The sequence below is a fragment of the Eubalaena glacialis genome, chromosome 10, assembly GCF_028564815.1.
Source record: "Eubalaena glacialis isolate mEubGla1 chromosome 10, mEubGla1.1.hap2.+ XY, whole genome shotgun sequence".
NCBI classification, from domain to species: domain Eukaryota; kingdom Metazoa; phylum Chordata; class Mammalia; order Artiodactyla; family Balaenidae; genus Eubalaena; species Eubalaena glacialis.
Window position 1 is genome coordinate 18,668,474 of NC_083725.1, and position 22,762 is coordinate 18,691,235.

General features: G+C 38.7%; 1 protein-coding gene across 4 annotated transcripts in view; it reads left to right on the top strand.

Moving 5' to 3' along the window:
- USP28 (ubiquitin specific peptidase 28) overlaps nucleotides 1–22,762 on the top strand; it is a 56,075-nt gene that overhangs the window by 28,965 nt on the left and 4,348 nt on the right. For 2 of the 4 annotated variants that reach the window (XM_061203868.1, XM_061203870.1), the window contains 14 exons: nucleotides 473–546; nucleotides 2,088–2,167; nucleotides 3,430–3,578; nucleotides 5,329–5,456; nucleotides 8,049–8,144; nucleotides 11,166–11,345; nucleotides 13,366–13,583; nucleotides 14,547–14,617; nucleotides 16,028–16,256; nucleotides 18,119–18,313; nucleotides 18,919–19,058; nucleotides 21,203–21,381; nucleotides 21,484–21,562; nucleotides 22,370–22,449. In XM_061203868.1, the coding sequence (XP_061059851.1) occupies nucleotides 473–546; nucleotides 2,088–2,167; nucleotides 3,430–3,578; nucleotides 5,329–5,456; nucleotides 8,049–8,144; nucleotides 11,166–11,345; nucleotides 13,366–13,583; nucleotides 14,547–14,617; nucleotides 16,028–16,256; nucleotides 18,119–18,313; nucleotides 18,919–19,058; nucleotides 21,203–21,381; nucleotides 21,484–21,562; nucleotides 22,370–22,449 (1,898 nt within the window). Of the gene's footprint in view, nucleotides 1–472; nucleotides 547–2,087; nucleotides 2,168–3,429; nucleotides 3,579–5,328; nucleotides 5,457–8,048; nucleotides 8,145–11,165; nucleotides 11,346–13,365; nucleotides 13,584–14,546; nucleotides 14,618–16,027; nucleotides 16,257–18,118; nucleotides 18,314–18,918; nucleotides 19,059–19,219; nucleotides 19,406–20,413; nucleotides 20,510–21,202; nucleotides 21,382–21,483; nucleotides 21,563–22,369; nucleotides 22,450–22,762 lie in introns of all 4 variants that reach the window. The other 2 variants (XM_061203871.1, XM_061203869.1) reach the window with 2 other exon arrangements.

Sequence of the window (22,762 nt, forward strand, 5' to 3'; positions counted from 1 at the left end):
CCTCCTATTCAGATCAAAGCTATCACTATTAGAGCAGCTGCTTCTTCATAAAATTACTTTTTTTCTCTATTTGTCTAAAGGCCCTGCAGTTCTACAAAATTCTCAAAACATTTCATAAAGGTTTCCTTTCTCCATTCGGATCTCATATTGTTCTAGAGGACTTCAGTGTGTTCTTTGGGCCTTTTTTTAAAGGCCTAACTGGAAGATTTTGTTTGTTAGTTTGTTACAAATAGATGTGGCTGGAAGGGGTAGTGTTCCCATTTCCTCCTAGTCAGAAATCGCCCAGTGGGTCTTGTGTGTTGTCTGCAGCAGCTGGGTTCCAATGTTCCTTGTATCTTCACGATATTTGGACCTGAAAAAGAAATCCTATGTAGTAATAGAATCTTAATCATTGGTGGGATAAGGGCAAATTTTCATTTCCCTAAGTATACTGTTGGGTCTAACTCTTATGCAATTTGTGCGTCTGTTACAGCAAGATGTGAGTGAATTCACACACAAGCTCCTGGATTGGCTAGAGGACGCATTCCAGCTAGCTGTTAATGTTAAGTGAGTGTTGAGGATTTGTTTGTACATCCTTCCTACTCACAGCGGGCCAGTGAGAATTATGATTTGGGGGGAAATTATTCTTCTCAAGTAGAAATTGCTGATTTTTACCAAACCCTGTGGGGTAACCACTCATATTTGTCATTGTTTATCCCCCTTGCCTTTGGTTTTCCCCCTGTAGATAATCATATTAACCTGTAACTTTTTTTCTAAAAGGGTCATAACTATTAACTTTTTAAAAGTCATCACCTGTGCTGTAAAAGTATTGAAAGATACAAATCAATCCTTGATGTGAGAATGGAGGTATAATATGAATACATTGAATTATTTCAGTCACTGACAGAAGTAAAATTCAAAGCAAAGAATATAAATAGCCCTTGCCGAATACAGATGCAGAGATACTTGCTTCCTAAGTTTTTTTTTAAAACTCATAAAACAGCTTTCCAAATAACATCTTACATAGTTAATTTAAGATAGGCTTATAGAAATAAGCTGTTTTCATTCCATCTCTATTGTGCCACCAGGAAAACATTTTCATATTCATTTGGAAAACTGCACAAGAGGGTTCATTCTTACTTTTATATGACTTCTATACCTTATATATTTCTGTCACTGGATATAGATGTATATATTGAATGTACACACACACATGTATTTGCATATATGACTCCCCTATTAGACTTTCAGTTCTGTAAGGCCAGGGATCATGCCTGTATTGCCTTTGTGTCTCCAGAATTTGGTACAGTGCTGGGCATATACTTGTTTAATGAGGGGTTTTTTTTGTTTTTTTAATTTTAATTTTCTTTAACATCTTTATTGGAGTATAATTGCTTTACAATGGTGTGTTAGTTTCTGCTGTACAACAAAGTGAATCAGCTATGCATATACATATATCCCCATATCTCCTCCCTCTTGCGTCTCCCTCCCACCTTCCCTATCCCACCCTTCTAGGTGGTCACAAAGCACCGAGCTGATCTCCCTGTGCTATGCGGCTGCTTCCCACTAGCTATCTATTTTGGTAGTATATATAAGTCCATGCCACTCTGTCACTTCGTCCCAGCTTACCCTTCCCCCTCCCCGTGTCCTCAAGTCCATTCTCTACATCTGCATCTTTATTCCTGTCCTGCCCCTAGGTTCTTCATAACCATTTTATTTTTTTCTTTAGATTCCATATATAGTGTGTTACCATATGGTATTTGTTTTTCTCTTTCTGACTTGCTTCACTCTGTATGACAGACTCTAGGTCCATCCACCTCACTACAAATAACTCAATTTCGTTTCTTTTTATGGCTGAGTAATATTCCATTGTATATATGTGCCACATCTTCTTTATCCATTCATCTGTCGATGGACACTTAGGTTGCTTCCATGTCCTGGCTATTCAATGAGTTTTTGAACTGAACTAATCCGTTACTTATTTTAGAGCATACTTAGATCTTTGAGGGTTGATGAAAATGTATTAGTTTTGCTTTTGAATGGTGGTTTGGCTTAATGTATTGCTTATCTGATCCAAATGACACAGAATTGTTTCCTTGTTTTAAAAGCAGCAATCCCAGGAACAAATCTGAAAATCCAATGGTGCAGCTATTCTACGGTACTTTCCTCACTGAAGGGATTCATGAAGGTAAATTCTCTGCTCTAAATGTTAATTCTAGACTTCTGACCACATCTGTATTACTGTGAAATGGCTTGAGAGTCAGACAAATGCAGGTCTGAATACTGGTTCTGCCTCTTAGTATGTGTGTGATCGTGGACAAATTACATGAGATCCTGGATCCTCAGTCTCTTCATCTGTAAAATGAGCACAGTGTTCATCTCAGAGTTGCTATATTGAATTGTGTAATATTTGCACAGCCTAAATCTGGTATTAATGTCAGACACACACTGATGTTAATCAGTTTTCTCTGTTGTTTTATCTAATCTCAAGGTTTCATTGAGTCAGGCTGCCAAAAGTGTGTCTACTCTAGGAGCTTATCTAAGCTGCATGTTGGACACATGGCCAATCATTCTCCATCTAACACCTGTCTTCTTTTACCCCTCTGATAGCCTTTGTAAAACAGTCTAATCCAGGGACTTCCCTGGTGGTCCAGGGGTTAAGACTCTGTGCTTCAACTGCAGGGGGCATCAGTTCAATCCCTGGTCAGGGAACTAAGATTCCGCATGCCATGCCGTGTGGCCAAAAAAAAAAATCTAATCCACTGTCACTCCCAAAAAGCAGCATTTCTTGATATCATATAACTAGTCAAGTGTTCAAACGCCCAATTTGTTTTACAATTTCATGTGTATATAAATATATAATTTTACATATGTAAAAATAAATACACTTCCCCATATGTATACTTTTTTACAGTTTGTTTTAATCAGGATGCAAATGTGGTTCATTTATGATTGGTCTTTTAAGTTCTTTTCAAAATCTGCAGACTGTCCTTTCCCTCCATTCTTTCTTCCTTGAAATATATTTTTTAAGAAATTAGGTTGTTTGTTCTCTTATATTCTCTACAGTCTAAAATTTCGCTGCTTGCGTACCTGTGATACAGTTTAACATGTTCCTCTTTGCTCCTCTTTTTGTAACTTGATAGTTGGATCTAGAGTTTGACCAGATTCAGGTAAGGCTTTTTAATTAGTCAAGACTAATTCACAGGTGGTGGGACAGTCTTTGATCAGGAGGCATAGTTGGTTGTCTTTCTTTTTGTGATGTTAGCAGTTGTTAATGATCTGTGCCTGGATCCGCTGGTTCATTAGAGGTAGCCATCCCGGCTAAGTATACTTCTAACCAGTTCTCAGCAAGTTGCTGAATTAAGAAGATACTGTCTCTGTGGTGCCAGGAAAAAAGCTTTCGATAGCAGTAGTGATGTCTTTAAAAAAGCAATCTGTTTCTTTGCCTAGGGAAGCCCTTTTGTAACAATGAGACCTTCGGCCAGTATCCCCTTCAGGTAAATGGTTATCGCAACTTAGACGAATGTTTGGAAGGGGCCATGGTGGAGGGTGACATTGAGCTGCTTCCTTCCGATCATTCAGTGAAATATGGACAAGAGGTGAGTTGGATATTTTTATTTGCTTTGCCAAGACAAAGCCAGTTAAATAGGACTGAGCTTTTGGGCAAACTGTTTTCACATCACATATTAAATAACTTTACACTAACAGGACTTGAACTAGTCTGAAGTCTCTCATGAGTTGATAAGAGTTAGTGAGTCTTAGTGTTTGATGAATAAATTCTTGTATGAATTTGAGTTAATCGTATAAAGGTTGTATGCTGCTTCTGACGTTTTAAGTATGATCAAGTTTCTCTCTTTCTGTTGAAGCCTACCTGTACCTGAGTAGGGAGAACCACTGCCTCCATATTTTCGGAGGGTAAAAGTACAGTGATTAACTCCTATGGTATGCCATTTAGAATATTTTCCCTATTATAGTGTTTACTTTTCTCAGTTGTAAATTCTGCCTTTGCTTTAAAATTTTTTAAATGTAAGATTCATTTATTTATTTTTGTGGGTTGGAAAGAAAGGGGGAATTACAGGGCAAGCAAGGGTAATTAATATCTCCAAGTTCCCGTTAAGAATTAGTTACATTGTGGCATAATTGCCAACACCACACAGCTTGGATTATTCTCCTTTCATCATACATTTTGAACAGAATTGTGCCTTATATGAGTCCAACTCAGTAATTACTTATAAGAGAAAGAAAATCTTTCTTGAATTAAATAGGGAGCCTGACATGAGCCTTGTCAAAAGTGCATTAGCTGTAGAGCAGTGTTGGAACTGGGAGAGAGCTACTGCCTCCCTAGCTTTCCAAGGAAAGTATTAATTCCTTATTCGGAGGCATGTCATCTGTGCCATCTGTGCAGAGCTGATGCTTGCTCTTACAAAAGGCAAGGAGTGTTCATTAGCGACTTAGACCTCTGGAGACCTCTATTCAAGAATGGGACCTCTCTATTAAAAAAAAAAAAGAAAATTGTGCCTATTAGGTATAGCTGTGAGGTGGTCAGGCAGGCTGTCTGGATTCACCTCATGCTGACAAGGGTATGTGGAGGGAATGTAGCTATTTGCACCTTTGGTAAAGGGAACATTTTAAAGCTGTTCATACAGACCTCTGGCATACAGGTGAATTGAACAGAAATGCCTTTCCTGGTTTAGCTTTTTCCTCATCTACGATCAGTGACAGTTGAGACCTTCTTTATAATTCAGTGCTTTCTGTTCTTGAAACTCAAGGCAACATTACAGGTTGATTTGACTAAGTCCTTTGTGAGATCTGTATATTCTTGGAATTCAGAGATTTTCTCAGAAACTTCAGAACTCATAATCATGAAGCTATTTCAAGTTTCCTTTTTAGAAATAAAGGGGATTCAAATTATGGTTAATAGACTGTAAATAAATAGTATATAGTATATGTACACATACTAATCTTTCTGGACAATTTCTAATTCTTTGGTTAGGCTAGCCATTTTCTCCAGGTTTTAAACCTCTTGAATACTGATGATGCAGTGAATGATGTGTAGATTCTTGATGAAGTTCACGTATTTGAGGGTCGTCATTTCTGAGGATGATAGTTGAGTTAAAATGTTGTTCACTGGCTTGTAAATTTGGAGTCTTGAGAAATGTTTAACCATATTCTCTAAGAAGGCATGATTCTAAGCGGTCATTTTACTGTTTGGAATTAAAAAAAAAAAAAAAAATTCTAGTATGAGTTTGATTACCAAAGGAAGAAAGTCTGATGAGGGATAGTTTAAATCTGGCTATTGCTATTTCCTAAAATTAACTTTTCTCTCCCGCATTTCTACTCCTGACATAGCGTTGGTTTACAAAACTACCTCCGGTGTTGACCTTTGAACTCTCAAGATTTGAGTTCAATCAGTCCCTTGGTCAGCCAGAGAAAATTCACAATAAGCTGGAATTTCCTCAGATCATTTATATGGACAGGTGAGTTCTGTGGTTGATTGTCTTCTTAATGTGTTGTAGCAGTAGAAGTGAGCATATACTAAGTGTATTGTACATAGGACTCACCTGGAGCTCTTGCTAATATACATATTTGGATACAGTGGATCTAGGTTGCGAACTAAGAGTTTGCATTTCTAAGAAGCTCTCAGGGCAATGCTGTTTGATGCTTCTGATCTCTGGACCACAATTTGAGTAGCTAGGCTTTAGGTGAAAGCCCTGCTGTCTGGTGAACAGTATCTGGAGTAGCTACTGTATATTTCTTTCTCATTTAATACTATTTGTATTCCTGCAAAAAAAAAAATCCTAGACAGACTTACATTATAGAATTTTAATCTTCTTAAAGTCTGTTTTATTGACATATAGTTTACATACAAAGAAATGTTACCATTCTTAGGTGTACAGCTGATGAATTTCAACGAATGTATACAGCCAAGTAATACCACCATCACCCAGAAGGTGATATAGATATAGAACATTTCCATCACCCAGAAGGTTCCCTCATGCCCCTTTGCAGTCAGTCCCTTCCCTCCACCTTCAGGCAACCACTTGTTTTCTGGCGCTGTACTTTTGTCATTTTTAGAATGTCATAATTAGGGACATTAATATTCAGTATGAGCCCTCTTGTGGCCGTCATCTTTCACTTAGAATAATGTATTTGGAATTCATCCATGTTGTTGCATATATCAGTGATTTCTTTCTTAATATTATTGAGTAGTATTACATTGTATGGAGATACCACAATATTTTTTCCATCGACTAGTTGATGGACATTTCAGATGTATCCAGTTTTAGGCTATTATGAATAAAGCTGCTGTGAACTTTCACATAAAAGTCTTGGTGTGGTTTTTAGTGCTTCTGGGTAAAATACCTGGGAGTGAGATTGCTGTTGTATGAAAAGTATATTTTTAACTTTATAAGAAATTTCCAAACTGTTTTCTAAAGTGGCTATACAGTTTTGCGTTCCCGTCAGCAGTGTTTGAGAGCTACATTTGCTCCAAATCCTCACCAATACTTGGAATTATCGGTCTTTTAAATTTTAGCCATTCTCTTGGGTTTGTAGGAGTATTTTATTTTTCTTTTGATTTATAGTTCCCTGATACCTAACAATGTTGATCATATTTTCATGTGCTTAATTAATGGTCATTTGTATATTTTCTTAGGTGAAGTGTCTGTTCATATCTTTTGTCCACTTTTTAATTTGGTTGGTTGTGTTCATACTGAGTTGTAAGAGTTCTTTATATATTTGAGATACAAATCCAAATATTTTCTAACTCTACTTGTCTCTTCCATTTCTTTACTGGTATTTTTAGAAGAGTGGGTGTTTTTGGTTTTGATGAAGTCTAATGTATCAAGTGCCCTTTTATAGTTTGTGTTTTTTGTGTTCTAATTAAGAAATCTGCCAACCCAAGGTCACAAAGGTTTTCTTCGATATTTTTCTAGAAATTTTGTAATTTTAACTCTTATATTTATGTCTATGAGCCATTTAGAGTTTATTTTCATATATGGTATGAGGTAAGGGGATTTTTTTTGCAGGGTGGGTAAGGCGGCATGCGGATGTCCAATTATTCCAGCATCATTTGCTGAAAAGACTCTCTTTTCCCCCATTGAATTACCTTGGTACTTTTTTCAAAAATTAGTTGAACTTGTATTTGTGGGCCTTTTTCTGGAGGTTTTATTCTGTCTATTGTATAATCTTATGCCAGTGCTACATTGTCTTGACTACTGTGATTTTATTGTAAATCTTGACATCAGATAGTGTAAACCTCCCACTTTGCTATTCTTTTTAAAAAATTGTTTGGGCTATTCTGATCCATTTCTATCTAAATATTAGAAGCAGCTTGTCAAAACCCCTAATAGCTATTAGGATTTTGATTGGGACTGTGTTGAACCTATAGATCAATTTGGGGAAATTGACATCTTAACAATTTTTAGTCCTTCAATCTATGAATATGGTATAGCTCCATTTACTTGAGTCTTTGCTAATTTCTCTCAACAGTGATTTATAATTTTTTGTGTACAGTTCTTGAACATATCTGATTGTTTATCCCTAAATAATTATTGCTTTTGATGTTATTATATGGCTTTTTAAAAAACTTTACTTTTCATTTGTTCTTTACAAGTATACAGAAATGCAGTAGATTTTTTTCCTCTTTCTTTTTAAATTGACTTTGCATCTTTTGACCTTACTAATAAATTCACTTATTAGTTCTGATGCATTTTTGTAGATTCCTTGAGATTTCCTATGTAGATGATCATGTTATCTGCAACTAAAGGCAGCTTTACTTCTTCCTTTTCTATCTGTATGACTTTTACTTCTTTTTTTTACCTTACTGCACTGGCTATGCCTCCAGGAAAACATTGAATAGAAGAGGCAAGAGTGGGCATTCTTGGATTGTTCCTGATACTAGGGGAAAGCTTTCAGTCTTTCACCATTAAATATGATGTTAACTCTGTGTTTTCATAGATATCCTTTGTCTGATTAAGGCAGTTTCCTTGTATCCCAAGTTTGCTGAAACTTTGTGTCATTAATGTTTTTAAATATAAATTGTGTTTGTGGGATTATTATTTGCTTAGGTACATGTACAGGAGCAAAGAGCTTGTTCGAAGTAAAAGAGAGTGTATTCGAAAGTTGAAAGAGGAAATAAAAGTTCTGCAGCAAAAACTGGAAAGGTAAGTCATAGGCACCTTTGTACTTAGAAATGTGAAAGATAGAGTAGGATATTAAAATCGGATAATTTGCTTTTATCTAAAAATTCAGAGTTTAAGTATTAACTAGTGTTATTTTATAAAATAGATAAGAAAAATGTGTTTCTAAGTGTGAAACTGTCTTTAAGATGTGCAGTAGTAGTCCCAGGGAACCTTAGTGACCCAAGTCACACAATTGGCAGTGTACTGAAGAGCACCCAAGTTCTGATTTCACAGCTCTTTACTTTTTCTGCTCTCCTTGCCATCTGTTTCACAAACACAGGAGAGGTAACTGCCACAAAACTCTAATGCCTTTGTCTTGGGAAAGCAGTTTTGAGGTGCCTGGGGAAGGTAAAACAATGGTGTTCTCTCTAGAGTGGTGCTGACTCAAACTGAAGGCTTGTGTTTGTGACACATACCAAGTCCTTTCTCCTGTGGAGGGATCTTTCCCTTTTTGTTCATCTGTTCTGCAAGGACTGTTTCTGTGGAATCGCCACGTGACTTCCTAAGGAGGAGTCAGTGTCATTTCTCTCTAGTAGAAGAGAGCCCATTGATCTAATGTGCAGGAAGGAAATCATAAGTACACTGTCAGTGGCTTTTCCCCCTTTATCTACTTAGCATTTTTGCTGCTACCACCCCACCTCTACCCACTTCATTGCTAGCTCAGTAATTTCCCTGACGGGCAGAACCTTCCATACCAGCCTGAGAAAGACCCTGTACCTATAGGTGCCCCTCCCCAGCTCCCTCTCTCTCACTTAGGAAGAACTTATCCAAGAGGTATTATGATCCATCATCTAGTTGTCTAAATATAGACTTAAGCTGGGGATTGATTCCTCACATACTCCTGGAAGTGACTTACGGGACTTTATACCTGTGGCAATATTTTACTTTTAAGGTTTTAGTGATACTTTGTAAGATTGGAAAGTTCTGTTTTTATACAACCAGATATACGTGATGCATTATAGCTCAGAAACACTCAATTTGCCAGTAACCAGCAAGGCATTCTGGCTTATTTAGATTTTAAAATAGTGTACAGGAGCATTTTCTATAGTATGATACTACTTTCTTTTTAAAATAAAGTGACTTTTAAAATTTCAGATAATTTTACTTGGGTAATTTTTTAAAAAATTGCTTGTCTGTGTGTGACATAATCCTGGGAATCTATACAGGACACTGTTAATGGATACCATTAGGTGGTAGAAGTGAGATGGGGGTGGATGGCTTTTGTGGTTTGTTTTACACTTTTTTGTATTTGTTTTCTTACCAGGTGCATGCATTACTTTTATTATTTAAAAAAATAAAAATGTTCACCATTTCTTCTATAAGGTACTCTAATATTAAAAATAAGATTTCTTGTGTACAGTGTAGACATCTTTATTGAAACTACTTTTGCTCTGATTCTACTAAATTAATACAAGTGCTGCATTGTATGAAGTAGGAATTCTAAAGGACTTCAGTAGAAGAACAGAAAAATGATTGTCATAAAATTGAAGATAAGTTTCTTAAAGAAAATTTTTTCCTGAAATTTTGTATAAGTATCACGTTAAAATACAACAAACCTGAGAAGAGTTACAGATGTAAAAGAATGACTTAAAATCTTATGACAGATTATCAATGCTGCAGTGCCAGTAAGAAGATGTTTCCTTTGGTCCAAGCCAGTGCTGTATTAATAACTTCTTTCAACAAACACTGAAAGCTTAAGAAGACATGTTAACCATGTCTATGGGATAGACAAGAGGTTTAGTTCATGTACTGTAGGAGTTCAGAGAGGGGAGATGTTCCTTTGGCATTTGGGGGCATGGCATATGGAGGGGAGACTTCATGGAGAAAGTAGATCTTGAAAGACCAGTTGAGTTTAGGTAAGCTGATAGCTGAAATTAAGCCAAGGAAATAGATGTAAGGAATAGAACAGTTCTTCAAAGTTCTTCTAGTTTTACATATTTAATATCCTTTTCAGTGAAAGCTGTAACTCTCTGTGGCAGGCAGATCCACAGGAGAAATCATTCTATTTCTCCTTTCAATTAGAGTAGCTGAAGTGTCTTTGCTGCATACCCTCTAACGTGGTTGATTTTGAGTCGCGTTATATTTTTTTTTATTTCATAATGTCCTTTTTGATATAGAAACAGACAGTTTTCCTTCTTCCTAGTTTTATGCCTGTTTCTTTTTTCACTTTCTTTAGAGAAGAGAAATGTGAAGTGACTCTATCCTTTTATAAATGGAATCCCAGGATTATAGTTTACCTGTACCAATGAGTCAGCTTAATTATGTACCATTTAGACTGTCTTCTGCAGTGAACTGTAGAATTCACTAAAGTAAATCTCTTTACTGAGTGTAGCATGTGCTAGTAATGGCAGAACATTGGGTATTATTAAAATAATTAATTAGTTGTTTTGGTTACATATTGAAGACATTTATTATTTACTAATCCCAAAGAAATCTTCAATAATTTATTCCTGGCCTGTGCTGTTGAATGAGTATGTGAATAATAGGGTACGTAGGACTCAGCAGAAGAAAGATTTGCGTTTTCTTATCTCTGACCTTTGTTAATACCTGCTTCCTATTTCCAGATTTCTCTCTCTCATTTTTCCTAATTGCAGAGTACTTGATCTAAAGGGCAGCAGAGAAGAAACCCTTGGGTACTAGTTCACCAGCATTATTTTCAGATTTGAGTAATGATAATATATCTCTTTTGCTTTAAGAAACAGAATTTACTTTTATGACAAGAGCCTAAATGTGATATGAATCAAGAGGAAGCATCACTGGCGTGACTTTGACTAGGAGCCCATTTTAAATGCTTTTTGCCAGGTGTAAAAATTTAGGTTATTGTCAGTTTTCACTTTTGTAGTTAGAGAACTTTTTGCTCTATAGATTAACGTATTAAATATTGTATGGCATTTAGGAATAAGCCTTTCCATTGACTCTCCAGAAAATAACAGATCTTTTGTCAGCGAGCCTGAAAATACAAGGCAGCCTTGGCAGTAGAGTACCATTGTCTCTGCCTCCTAGGTATGTGAAGTACGGCTCGGGCCCGGCTCGGTTCCCACTCCCGGACATGCTGAAATATGTTATTGAATTTGCTAGTACAAAACCTGCCTCAGAAAACTCTGCATCTCAAAGTGATGCACGCGTGACGTTACCACTTTCTTCTGCGCACTGCCCGGCTTCTGACCTGATATCCAAGGAAAGGTAATGCAAACGAGTTTTAAAAATAGTATATAATGGGTTTATTGGTTTAATTTGAACTGTGCACCATCTTTCCACCTGATTAACACTCACCCTGTAAGAGCTCAAAGGCCGTGAACTCTTTGTCTTAAAGGGAAGGATTTTGCCAACTGTCACTTGGGTGAATCTTTCATAATTCCCACCGGTGCCTTTGTCTTGCCCACAGGATAGTTGGGATTATTTCAGAGGCGTTTTGAACTGTTTGGAATAGTGTTCATTCTCCAGCAGGCCCACCTTGCTTTGAGCTTGCTATAAGCTAGGTGCCACAAAAGGCCTTCCTCAGAGGAAACCTCAGCCCCTGATCTTCTAAAACATCTCATTTTCTCATTTGCTGAAGAAGTGTGCATGACTAAGTAAACATCAAGGGAAGGGAAACTTATTCACAAATAGAAAATTAAGATATGGAAAAGAACTGGCTAGAAATTGAAGAGGACAGCCTAGAGGGGTTTATCCAGTAAAGAGACAGGGAGGCCACGTCACATGAGCCCTTGATTCTCTTGCAGCTCAGCCGTGTACAGCACTCTCTGTGGCCCGGAGGAGCCACTGGGGCCAGCGCGGATCAAATTTGATGTGTGTGTCCTGGCTAACAAAAACACTAGAACCTATAGAAAAGGTTAGACTCTGATGTTAAAAAAACAGAACAAAACAATCATTCTTCCAGCTCCCCCCGCCGCACACACACGTATTAATATTCATTCATTCATGTGTGTGCAGAAGTGCATATCTGGATAGAACATACCAAATGGTAGGAGTGATTATCTCTAGGGGATGGCATGAGGCAAGGGGTGGGGGGTTCTTTTACTTTTATACTCTACCTATGCGTATTTCTTTGGATTTTTGTAGAATGTTTTTATGTCCTTTGTAAAATATAAATGGTTTTAATTTTTTTAAAGTGGTTTAATCTGTTTAATAACAGAAAATAATACTGCCTATATTAGATTTTAAAGTGCTCTGTGTGTGTGTGTAATCTTTTCTGAGATTGAGATGTCTGCTCTTTTGCTTATATTGGGCTTATTTTTCCATATGTATGGGTCCTCAGGGAAAAGAGGTTTTCTCCATTACTCTGTGTATGGGAGAAAGGCAGGTGGGAAAGGGAGAGAGGGTTTCCTTTAAGTCAGAGGTAGGAAGTTTATATTCTTCAGTTTTGGTATGAAACAGAAACCTAAGTACAGTTACAGGATTAGTTTATATTCCTGCTGGTTTGTCTATGTGCAGTTTGTTTGGCATTAGTTAATTAGTAGATAAATTAACATTTACTTTACTTACTTTATTCTTGGTTTACAACAACGATGTAAAGAAGTTAACATCCCACATTTTGTAGCTAAGGTATTAGATTACTTGCCTGAGGCTACTAACTTTTCCTTGGGTATTTGGCTAAGGCTGGTAGAGCTGAGATTGTCTGCCTTTAAGTCCTGCACCCTGTACTCTCCCAGGGGGCTACCTATTTGTATTCCTGTGAGATGGATGTTGAGCTGATACTATTTTTCTTCTGTGTATTTTGTTCCTGGATCTGTCTATCCATCTCACTTTAGTCAATTGCATCTTGGAAACACTATAGTTGATTCCTTGATTATTCCAGTCCCAATCTTCTCTTTTCCATGTTCCTTCTCATCCTTTCTTCATGAAAAGGCAAGTGGTTAGAGAGTAGGAGGCATAGACTCTTAAACCCATGCAGATCTGGGTGTAAATCCCTCTCTGTCATTTACTAGCTGGGTGAACTTGGATAAGTTGCTTTATTTCTCTAAATCTTTGGTTTGTAGTTGGTAAAATAGGGATGGTCATAGTACCTGCCTCATGAGCAAGTTGTGTTAAATGAGATGATGCATGTAAAGGAAAGGTTTGGCTCAGTAACTCTGCAGAGTAAACACTCACTAAGTTATAGCTGTACTTCTCCACGTAGCAGCTTGCTTTAGAAAGCGCATTAATTTAGGCCAAGGCATATTTTGGAAATCATCATCTGAGCATGTTTTTTATCTTCCTTCAGTACAAGTAAAGAGAGCACGTCTCAAGATGCTGAAAGTACCTTTTCTTCTGAAGATTCTCTACACAAGTCTAAGATGGCGAATCAGCCACTTATACCTTCCCGATCTTGCATGGAAATGCCCTCACACCCAGCTCCTCGAACGGTCACAGATGAGGAGATAAACTTTGTTAAGACCTGCCTTCAGAGGTGGAGGAGCGAGATTGAACAAGATATACAAGGTTGGCTCTTTCAATACTTCCCAGTTACTCTTTGCCTTTTCTGTTTGTTTGAATATGTGGAAGTTAGGTACCTTGGGTACATGTCCTGCCTTTGCCGTGTATACTGTTGAATTTTGGGGATTGTGACCTCTTTGGTACTTTTTGTTCCCTGCGAGATAGGGTCACACACTTCTGTTTTACAACCATGAAAAGATCCCCCCTGGATTCCCTCCTCAAAATTTCTGGGAAATCCTGGGTAGCTTGGACACTCATGACACTTAACCTTTGGCTGAGAATTTTCTGCATCTGCTGATTTTCTTTTCCCGTAGTTTATCTGAACTCTGGCTTCAGTTGACCCAAACTTAGAATCTTGTTTTCCTGAATTACCACTTTTAAAGTCTTTTCTACATGAAGTATGCTTTATTGAAGGGTAATGAAGCAAAGAATATTTGAGTAATGCACTCAAGGTAAAATCGTATTATTCAGCATTCTGTTCCGAAAATCCTTTGGCCTCGTTGTCTTGTTGCTCAGACTTCCCCTCCTCCCCTTCTTTCTCCTTTTATCTAGGGAGCAGTAAATAAAGAAATAATACAAATCTAGATTCCTCCCAGGTTCTTATTCATAGAAATCTGGCCCTGCCTTTTGTTCTGCCTTCTCCTTTCAGGTCCTGTCTCTGGGACAGATATTTTACACCCAAGTGCCCCATTAAGGTCTTTTTCTAGAAACTGTTTTCTCTCTAAGAAATTCTGGTGTGAATTATAAGAGGTGATTTTTAAAAAATCTTAATGTAGTTATATTAAACTAAAAGCCTTTGTAGCCTAAAGCTCCACCTACTTTAAAACCGCGTCCTTCTTCGTGGTTCATAGAGTGAAGTTGAGCTGGTCAGAACCCCAGGTACGGAGAAGCACTACTCTTTGCAGAGCTAAAGCTGCCTGGGTGACGTGTAATGAAATCATTTTAACTAAGTATTCTTTTTTTTAACAGATTTAAAGAACTGTATTGCAAGCACTACCCAGACTATTGAGCAGATGTACTGTGATCCTCTCCTCCGTCAGGTAGAATGAAAATTGATGGGAAGGTAGTCAAGGCATGTTCTAATGGTGCTAATGGTAGATACAAAAAGAAAAGTTGATGGTTTTCTTTGAAACTGAATGGAAACTTCCCTGAGATATAAAAATAACTTTAGGAAAGAAATATCTATTATTCTATAGTTTAGGCTAAAAAAAAGCAATGTATCTTCTGTCACCAACAGAACCTAAAATTTATTTGTTTTGATTCTGCCACGTGGTATTTTTTTCATGTATTTGAAAGGTTTGTTGTTAAATATTAATAAAAATTTCTCATAAAATGGTCATTTAAGTAGTGCAGTGGGGGGAAACCTGACCAGGGACTGGTTCCCCATCCTTTCCAAAGTACCACGATCCTTCGTGATCCTTTGTTTAGCAGCGTGCTTTCAAGCTTTACATCTCTAGTAATTCCAAAAGGGAGGTAGGCAGGGCAGAAATTTTAGTTTCCACATATGTTTTCGTTTAGAGTAACATTCTGGGCATAGAGGGGAAAGAGGCTCCAGTTAGGGGCCTGCCCTCCACTGGCTTCTGTGTGAACGATAGGCCGCGGGAGGAGGGCTCTGTTTCTAGGGTCGCATGGAGGCACAGTTGTGTTGCATGGCAGGAATGCATCATGTACATCTTGGCTGTTCCCCATTTTCTCTTTTCTGTTATTTAAAAAATTTCACCACCAGTAAAAACATGTCAAGGTACTGATTAAATGTAAGTTCACTTTGATTCGATGGCTGACTTTCCTTTCTTTCACCAGTACTTAACTTTGGCAATTAAGCATTGCTCTCTTTTCCCCATATTGGGGGAAAAAAAGGCTTTTCACATGTTGAAACAAACAAGTATGTCGTTAAAAGGGTCTTCACCCCCAGATAAGTAGATGATTACTTGCAAGAAGAAATATAGAGACCATGAGACTGACTCATAATGAAATATGCTAACTTAGATTTTGTTAACAAGTAAAATAGGCATAGAACAAGATAGCTGCTAAACTTGTTGTAGGTACCAAGTGTGGTAAACATCTTCTCAACGTGAGTAGTCATGGTGATTCTGTTTTTAGATAAACTGAGTTTGGAACTGGGGGGATAAATAGGTCTCAGTTATCTTTCGTTTTAGATCTGTAATCATAGGAGTTTAGAGTTGAAAGAGGCCTCAACGAAGTCATCTAGTTCAATTGTCCGATTTTAAAGATTCAGGAACCAAGACATAATTAGGAGATTCCAAGGCTGTGTTTTTGTTAGTTCATCTTGAATCAACAAGATGTTTTGATGTGAACCTAACATCAAACACATGTATAAACAGGCAGTTTTCTGATGTCTGATAGTTGGGTATACTTTTGAATTTTAGTAACCTAAGTCTTGTCAGATTATTTTGCTTAACCTGATACAGGAATTGCTTTGTGATTTGCAGGTGCCTTATCGTTTGCATGCAGTTCTTGTTCATGAAGGACAAGCAAATGCAGGACACTACTGGGCCTATATCTATAATCAGCCCCGACAAGTCTGGCTCAAGTACAACGACATCTCTGTTACCGAGTCTTCCTGGGAAGAACTTGAAAGAGATTCCTATGGGGGCCTGAGAAATGTTAGTGCTTACTGCCTGATGTACATTAACGACAAGCTACCCCACTTCAGTGCAGGTAAAAACACCTTAACAGAAGCCAGGGGTGGGGGAAATCTGTACTGCTCAGGGAAGGGAACAATCTTGTAGTTTAAAATAAAAATTTTAACTCAGATTTATTATAAAGTAATAATGTATTTTAAAAATACAAATAGTATAAAGGAGACTAAAAAGGAAAAATAGATTTGCTTTCCTACTTCCGTCCTTGAGCCCAACGAGTATCCATTCTTAGGTTTCATATGTAGTCTTCAAGAAATGTTCTATGCAGAGGCTAGATTTTATTTATCGATATCTCTCCCACACCCCATTTTTCTCCCCAAAGGGGATATTTTTCCATTCTGTTCTGCCTCTTTTTCATTAATTGTTTTTCTTAGTGATCTCTATATTTTTATAAATAGAAACAACTTATTCTTTTTAACAACTGCATAATAATTCCATTGCTTGGAATATGTATATAATCTATTAAACCAGCCTCCCATTGATAGACTTTTAAGTTGCCTCTAGTTTTTTTTCTTTTAGTGACAGTCTTGCACACGTATTTTTACACCCTTTGGAGAATAGCTAGATGTTACAAGTGGATTTGCTTGAACAATTTCATACTTCTCATAATACTATTGCTAATGCTAAGAGCAATCATAATTATCATTTATGTTGGTACTTTACTCCTTACTGCACGCTTTCAAACTTTATTTCTCTAATAACTTATAACTCTAAAAGGGAGGTAGGCAGGGCAGGAATTCTTATCACCCACATTTTCCAGCTGAGGTTCTGCACTTGTCTGGAGTCTTATAGCCAGTAAATATTCTGATTCCAGGTTCTGTGCTCTTTTCCATTTATAGTACTCTCTCTTTCTTTCTTCCTTTCACATCTGAGATCATGGAAGGCACCTTCTTTTAGTGTTCAAACTTCACTGTGTTGCATAAGTAAGAAAACACATAAGGCATTTTGTCCGGGCAGCAAATGATCTTTCTGACTTGTTAGTGTGTGCTTGAGGGATAAGGGATGGAGACAATGATCACTTAACGGTAACCGATCTTCATAATTGCATGTTTGCAGTGTGAAAGCAGGAACAGCTGCTTGTGGGAGTTACTGTACAAATAATTGTGCTGGCTGTTGGTGGTATATAGGAGCCTTGTTGTTACACGTATGGCTCATTTTTATATTACAGAAACAGACAAAAAGTGGAAACTGTCATTTGCTTAGTGAAAAGACTAGTTAATAGCAACCAGTACGTGGATGTTCTATTCTGCTGTAGGTTTTTATGTTTTGTTTTGGTCACAGGGTTAGAAATGAGATTTAATATGTCCTTGATATCCTTGCCATTTTTCATCATAGCCTTTAATGAACCAGGTATTATTGACCATCTAACCTTTGTATCAGTTTGCTTTCTTATAGCACTTGATTGTATGAAACTTAAGGGGGTATAAATGTCTTGGAATTCATCTCTAACCGTCTTGAGGTGGATATTCTTATCAGTAATAGGAGCATTGGTTACACTGATAAAACTGTCTACCTTGAAATATCCATTGGATCTAATGATTTTCTCAATTTCCAAGAAGTGTTTGGTTTGTTCTTGCTACTTTGTCACTGATTGGCCTCTACTCCAAATCCTTAGTCATTATCGTCGATTGATTCGTTTAACAAATATTCAATGTGCCTACCTACTAATATGCCAGGCACTGTTACCGGGGTGCTGTGACTGTTGGCCTGATATTGTCAGTACTTCAGATGGATTATGTACGTGTGTATGTATTTTTCATTAGGAGTAAGAAAAAAAGACAAAGTGTCTTATTTTCTTTCTTTCTAGAAAGGACCTTTGGGTTCCTTGAGACCTTTTGCTTGGTGGAACTTCGTTTAAACTCTGTCTTCGTTCTTCCTCAGAGGCGGCCCCGAATGAATTAGATCAGATGTCAGGAGAAGTGGAAGCCCTCTCTGTTGAACTTAAGCATTACATTCAGGAAGATAACTGGAGGTTTGAGCAGGAAGTAGAGGAGTGGGAAGAAGAGCAGTCTTGCAAAATCCCCCAAATGGAGTCTTCCACCAGCTCAGCATCACAGGATTTCTCTCCATCACAAGGTACCTGAGAAGGGCGTCTATACCAGTGATCTGGTGGGATTCATGCTGCACTCCAGTAGCCAGTCCCGTGCACTTCATCTGAGTGAGCCGTGCCACGGTCTGCACACTGGAGTTCAGATAGAGTTGGTGTTGCACAACCTGACGGCCTAAGCCTGTGGCTCTAGACTGTCATTTCTGCTGAGCGGAAGTAAGAGCAGAAAGACTAGCTACCTGTACTTTCACTCTGTTTAGTTTTTTGCTTATTTCCCAGGTTGCAGGAGAAACTATGTAGGATGAATAGGTAGATTTTATGAAAACTATTCTCCAAAGGTGATCTTCCTAACAGATGGTGGTTTGTAGGAAGGCTTCTTGGCATAAAGAAATAGGACAGCATCAGGAGCACATTAAACTTTACAGCATCATCAGTGGCTTCTTGCTAAAGTAGCCATTTCTTTTAGTCACTAGTTTCTAGGGGAAATTTGCATGGGTTTTTTAAAAAGGTTTGTTAGAAGGTTTGTTAGAAGGTTTGCACATGAAACTTTGTATCAGTCCTGCTTGCCTTTTACAGAGTGTTCTAGAGGTGACTTCTCATCAGATGCTAATTCCTTTGTGCGGTTCTTTATCAGAGTCTTCCGTCGCCTCTTCCCACGGGGCTCGCTGCCTGTCCTCCGAGCATGCCGTGATTGTGAAGGAGCAGACCGCTCAGGCTATTGCAAACACGGCACGCGCCTACGAGAAGAGTGGTGTGGAAGCAGCGTTGAGTGAGGTGAGAATGGCTTACGCGCCCAAGTGCAAGAGGGGTGGGCTCTTGGCAATAACGGCCACAGTTTCTCGCATTTCCGTTACCCTGTGCCTGCTGCATTTAACCAGTCCCTCTTTATTTCTTCTGTTTTTTTCTTACTCTTTCTCTCCATTCTGCTGCCACAGCTTAAGGAAGCTGAACCCCAGAAGCCCATGTCCCCGGAAACAGACCTTGCAGAGCAGCCCGAGCAGCCCGCACAGGCTTGTGACGCAGAGTCTGCTGCCCAGCCTAATGCTGAGGTCTCTGAAGTCGAGATTCCCAGTGTGGGAAGGATTCTGGTTAGATCTGATGCAGATGGATATGATGAGGAGGTACAGAGATGAGTCAGGGTTTAGCTGTCTGTTGTCAGTCTTGTATTTCCTTCTCACGTGACTGAATATAGTTGTGTAAGGTGTTTGGCAATAGTTACTATTTTCTCATTGACGCAAATAATGGGCAAGAGGGGCTATCTCAGTTACCACTGTACACTGCTGCCAGTATGTATCTACCCAGACCTGTCCTTATGAGGGCCGCTGCGGAGTCCAGATGGCTCAGAAAGGCAGAATTTAGTTTTTTGTTTGGTATTGTGAGCAAAGAAATTGCCTTTAGGAGTCTTTGTCTTTGGTAATATTAGTCCATTGTGTGTGTCTCCTCCAAATATAAAGTTTTCAGTTGTCTAGTGAGCAAAACAACAGATGTGACTTGAAGGTGCTTTTAATTCTGAAGCTTTAGGGAGAAGCTGTAGACTCCCAGGTGGTTCATTGTCTGCCGCCTGTACAGTTGTCACCGCACACTAACTGTCAGGCACCCTGCCTCCTCAGGTTTCTGTTTTTTCCTGTGGGGTATTTTTTTAATCATTGTAAGAGTTTCACTTTGTAAAGTGTTATTTGTGTATCCCCTAGTTTCCAGACTGTTTAAAATGTGCTCTTCATCCTAGTAAAACTCTAAAATGCTGGTGTATTTAGGATATACACCCAAATTATAGAACTCAGTTGGAACTCTCGCCTCAGACACTTCCCCTCTGAGAGTTGTAATTTAACTCGATTCTGTAGCAGTGCCACATCGCAGGTATTTTTAGACATACATCTTTATTCATTGGCTAAATCAGAGAGACTATGTAGGAATAGCTTGTCTTGGGCAAAGTCTTGACATTGTGCAGAGGGCCAGGGCTGTGAATGTGTGTAGGACCCGGTGTGTGAGCCTTGCCTCGCAGTGGGTTCCAGCCACGGAGCACGCTGCCATGCTTCCCTGCAGCCGTCTGTTCACCTTTCTTTCATACAGTCTTCTTTTGAACCTTTCTTCTCTCCTTTTTCTCTCTGTTTTGTGCCCTCTTGTGGTAGGTGATGCTGAGCCCTGCCATGCAAGGGGTCATCCTGGCCATAGCTAAAGCCCGTCAGACCTTTGACCGAGATGGGTCTGAAGCAGGGCTTATTAAGGTATCTCTGTTTTTTGAATTCTCATCCTTTTACCACAGGTATCATAACACGGGGCAGTAATCTCCTTAGATGCTAAAACATGGGATTAAAAGGTTTTCATCGAAGTAAAACATAGAACTTCCTTTCCTGCCCGACTAACGACCCAGCCACCTCGCAGCACTGATGGCTTCTCCTCTCTTGGCACTGACACGGCTTTGGTGTTCTGTGTTACACCTGGCCTGGAGGGCTTGTTGTTGTTCTTAGGAGCCATCTGTTCATAAAGCTGTGAATGGGACCTTGCCTTTGTAATTTGGGGGCCATAAAATAAGAATGAAGGCCATGCTTTTTAAGGTACTTGAATAAAATTTAAGGTACTTGAAGAAATTGCATTCATGTGGATTTTTAAATTTCAGGTCCTTGGTACTCAAGGATATGCCTGAAACAATTAAAACTAAATATTTGTTTTTCTGAGAACTTTATGAGGAAGATGAGTTTCTTGTGAGTACAGTATGTCTTTGGTGCCAGAGGAGTTTTATCCTTATGAAATGAAAGAAACTTTCAGATTCCGTAGTTGCCTCTGTCATGTCTCAGTAAGAAGAACTTCTCAGAAGTCTTCTTAGAGTGATGAAAACCTCTGTAGCGCTTAGGCGTCAGTTTCTGTGTGTAGAAGGTCACAGTGTGCACTTTTCTAACCACCAGTTCTGTCTTCAACAGGCATTCCATGAAGAGTACTCCAGGCTCTATCAGCTCGCCAAAGAGACCCCCACCTCTCACAGTGATCCTCGACTTCAGCATGTGCTTGTCTACTTCTTCCAGAATGAAGCGCCTAAAAGGGTAGTAGAGCGGACCCTTCTGGAACAATTTGCAGACAAAAATCTTAGCTATGATGAAAGGTGAGGAGGGGCTACTTCGGTGAACCACCGTTCCTTCTGGGTCTGGCTTGACTAACTCCTCTGAAGGGGGAGCTTTCATTGCTTTCTGAACTTTGTTCACAGGTCAATCAGTATTATGAAGGTGGCTCAAGCGAAATTGAAGGAGATTGGTCCAGATGACATGAATATGGAGGAGTACAAGGTGAGATCTTCTCTTTACATCTACAAAGCAAACACATTAAGGCCAAACCAACAATTTTATATTATCACAGACTGACCACCCGCCGCCCACCCCCCAAAAAAAGCTGGGTGAGAATGAATGAGCGATCTTTTCTTACCCTTAGAATGGCCAGTTTCCTTATTCCATTGTTCTGTTAGACTGAATCAGCACTTCATTTCTCTTAAATACCCACTTTAGCCCTGTTCTGGGCAATGAAATTCTTGAATTCATGGCTTTGGTTTGCTTTAAATAATTTAGTTCTCTAACATTTCTATATCAGAAATTAGATTTTTACACATTAAAGTGCATGCGTGAGTACAGATTTTCAAAAAAGGCATCGTGTTGTAGGAAAGACACCGTCCTGTGCCACCTAAGGTATGTCACCACCCCCACTGAGCTTAGTGTTGTTCTGTGAGGTTGGAATGGCCGTGTCCCTCCGTCTTCCATCATCTGGATGGTTTCGTCAGAACTCGGGAGGCCGTTCATTTAGACCAGAGCTGAATGACTTTGACGTGGGTGTTGGAAATTAAGATCCTAAGTTCTAAAGGTCATATGAAATGAGTATTTCTGTTCCTTGGTGGAAGGAACAAGACATGGAAAATTAAGGTCAGCGGTAGACGTTAATTCTAAATGTCGAATACTTTATTATCTGAAAGCTTTTGTGTCTCCTGTTTTTGTGCCTGGCCATATGTGCTCAGTGAGTATTTGTACTGAGTTTGAAGTTTACTGTGGTGGAAAGGGTAGAAGTAGTGGTGGTCATAATCGTGAATGACTGTCATTCCTTTTCAGAAGTGGCATGAAGATTACAGTTTGTTTCGAAAGGTGTCTGTGTATCTCCTGACAGGCCTGGAACTCTATCAGAAAGGAAAGTAAGTTGGCCTCTTATGTCACTGAGATTACTGGTCAGGACACTTATTTATTGATGCCTACCAGGAATTCGGAAGACCGCAGCCCCTTCACCCCGCTTCTCACATGCACCCTGTGCCTCTCCCTTTTTCCAGTGTTTCACTTCACTTTTGCTCTGAATATCACACATGTTTTTTCATCCTTTACATAATGATAGATTTCTTAGTTGAGAGATATAATGGCCAGGTTTTCTTTGTGATAAATGAAAATGAACTCAGAAAGTGAATTTTAAGAGTTGGCGTGGACCTTAGTGAGCCTCTCGTCCACTTCTTTGTC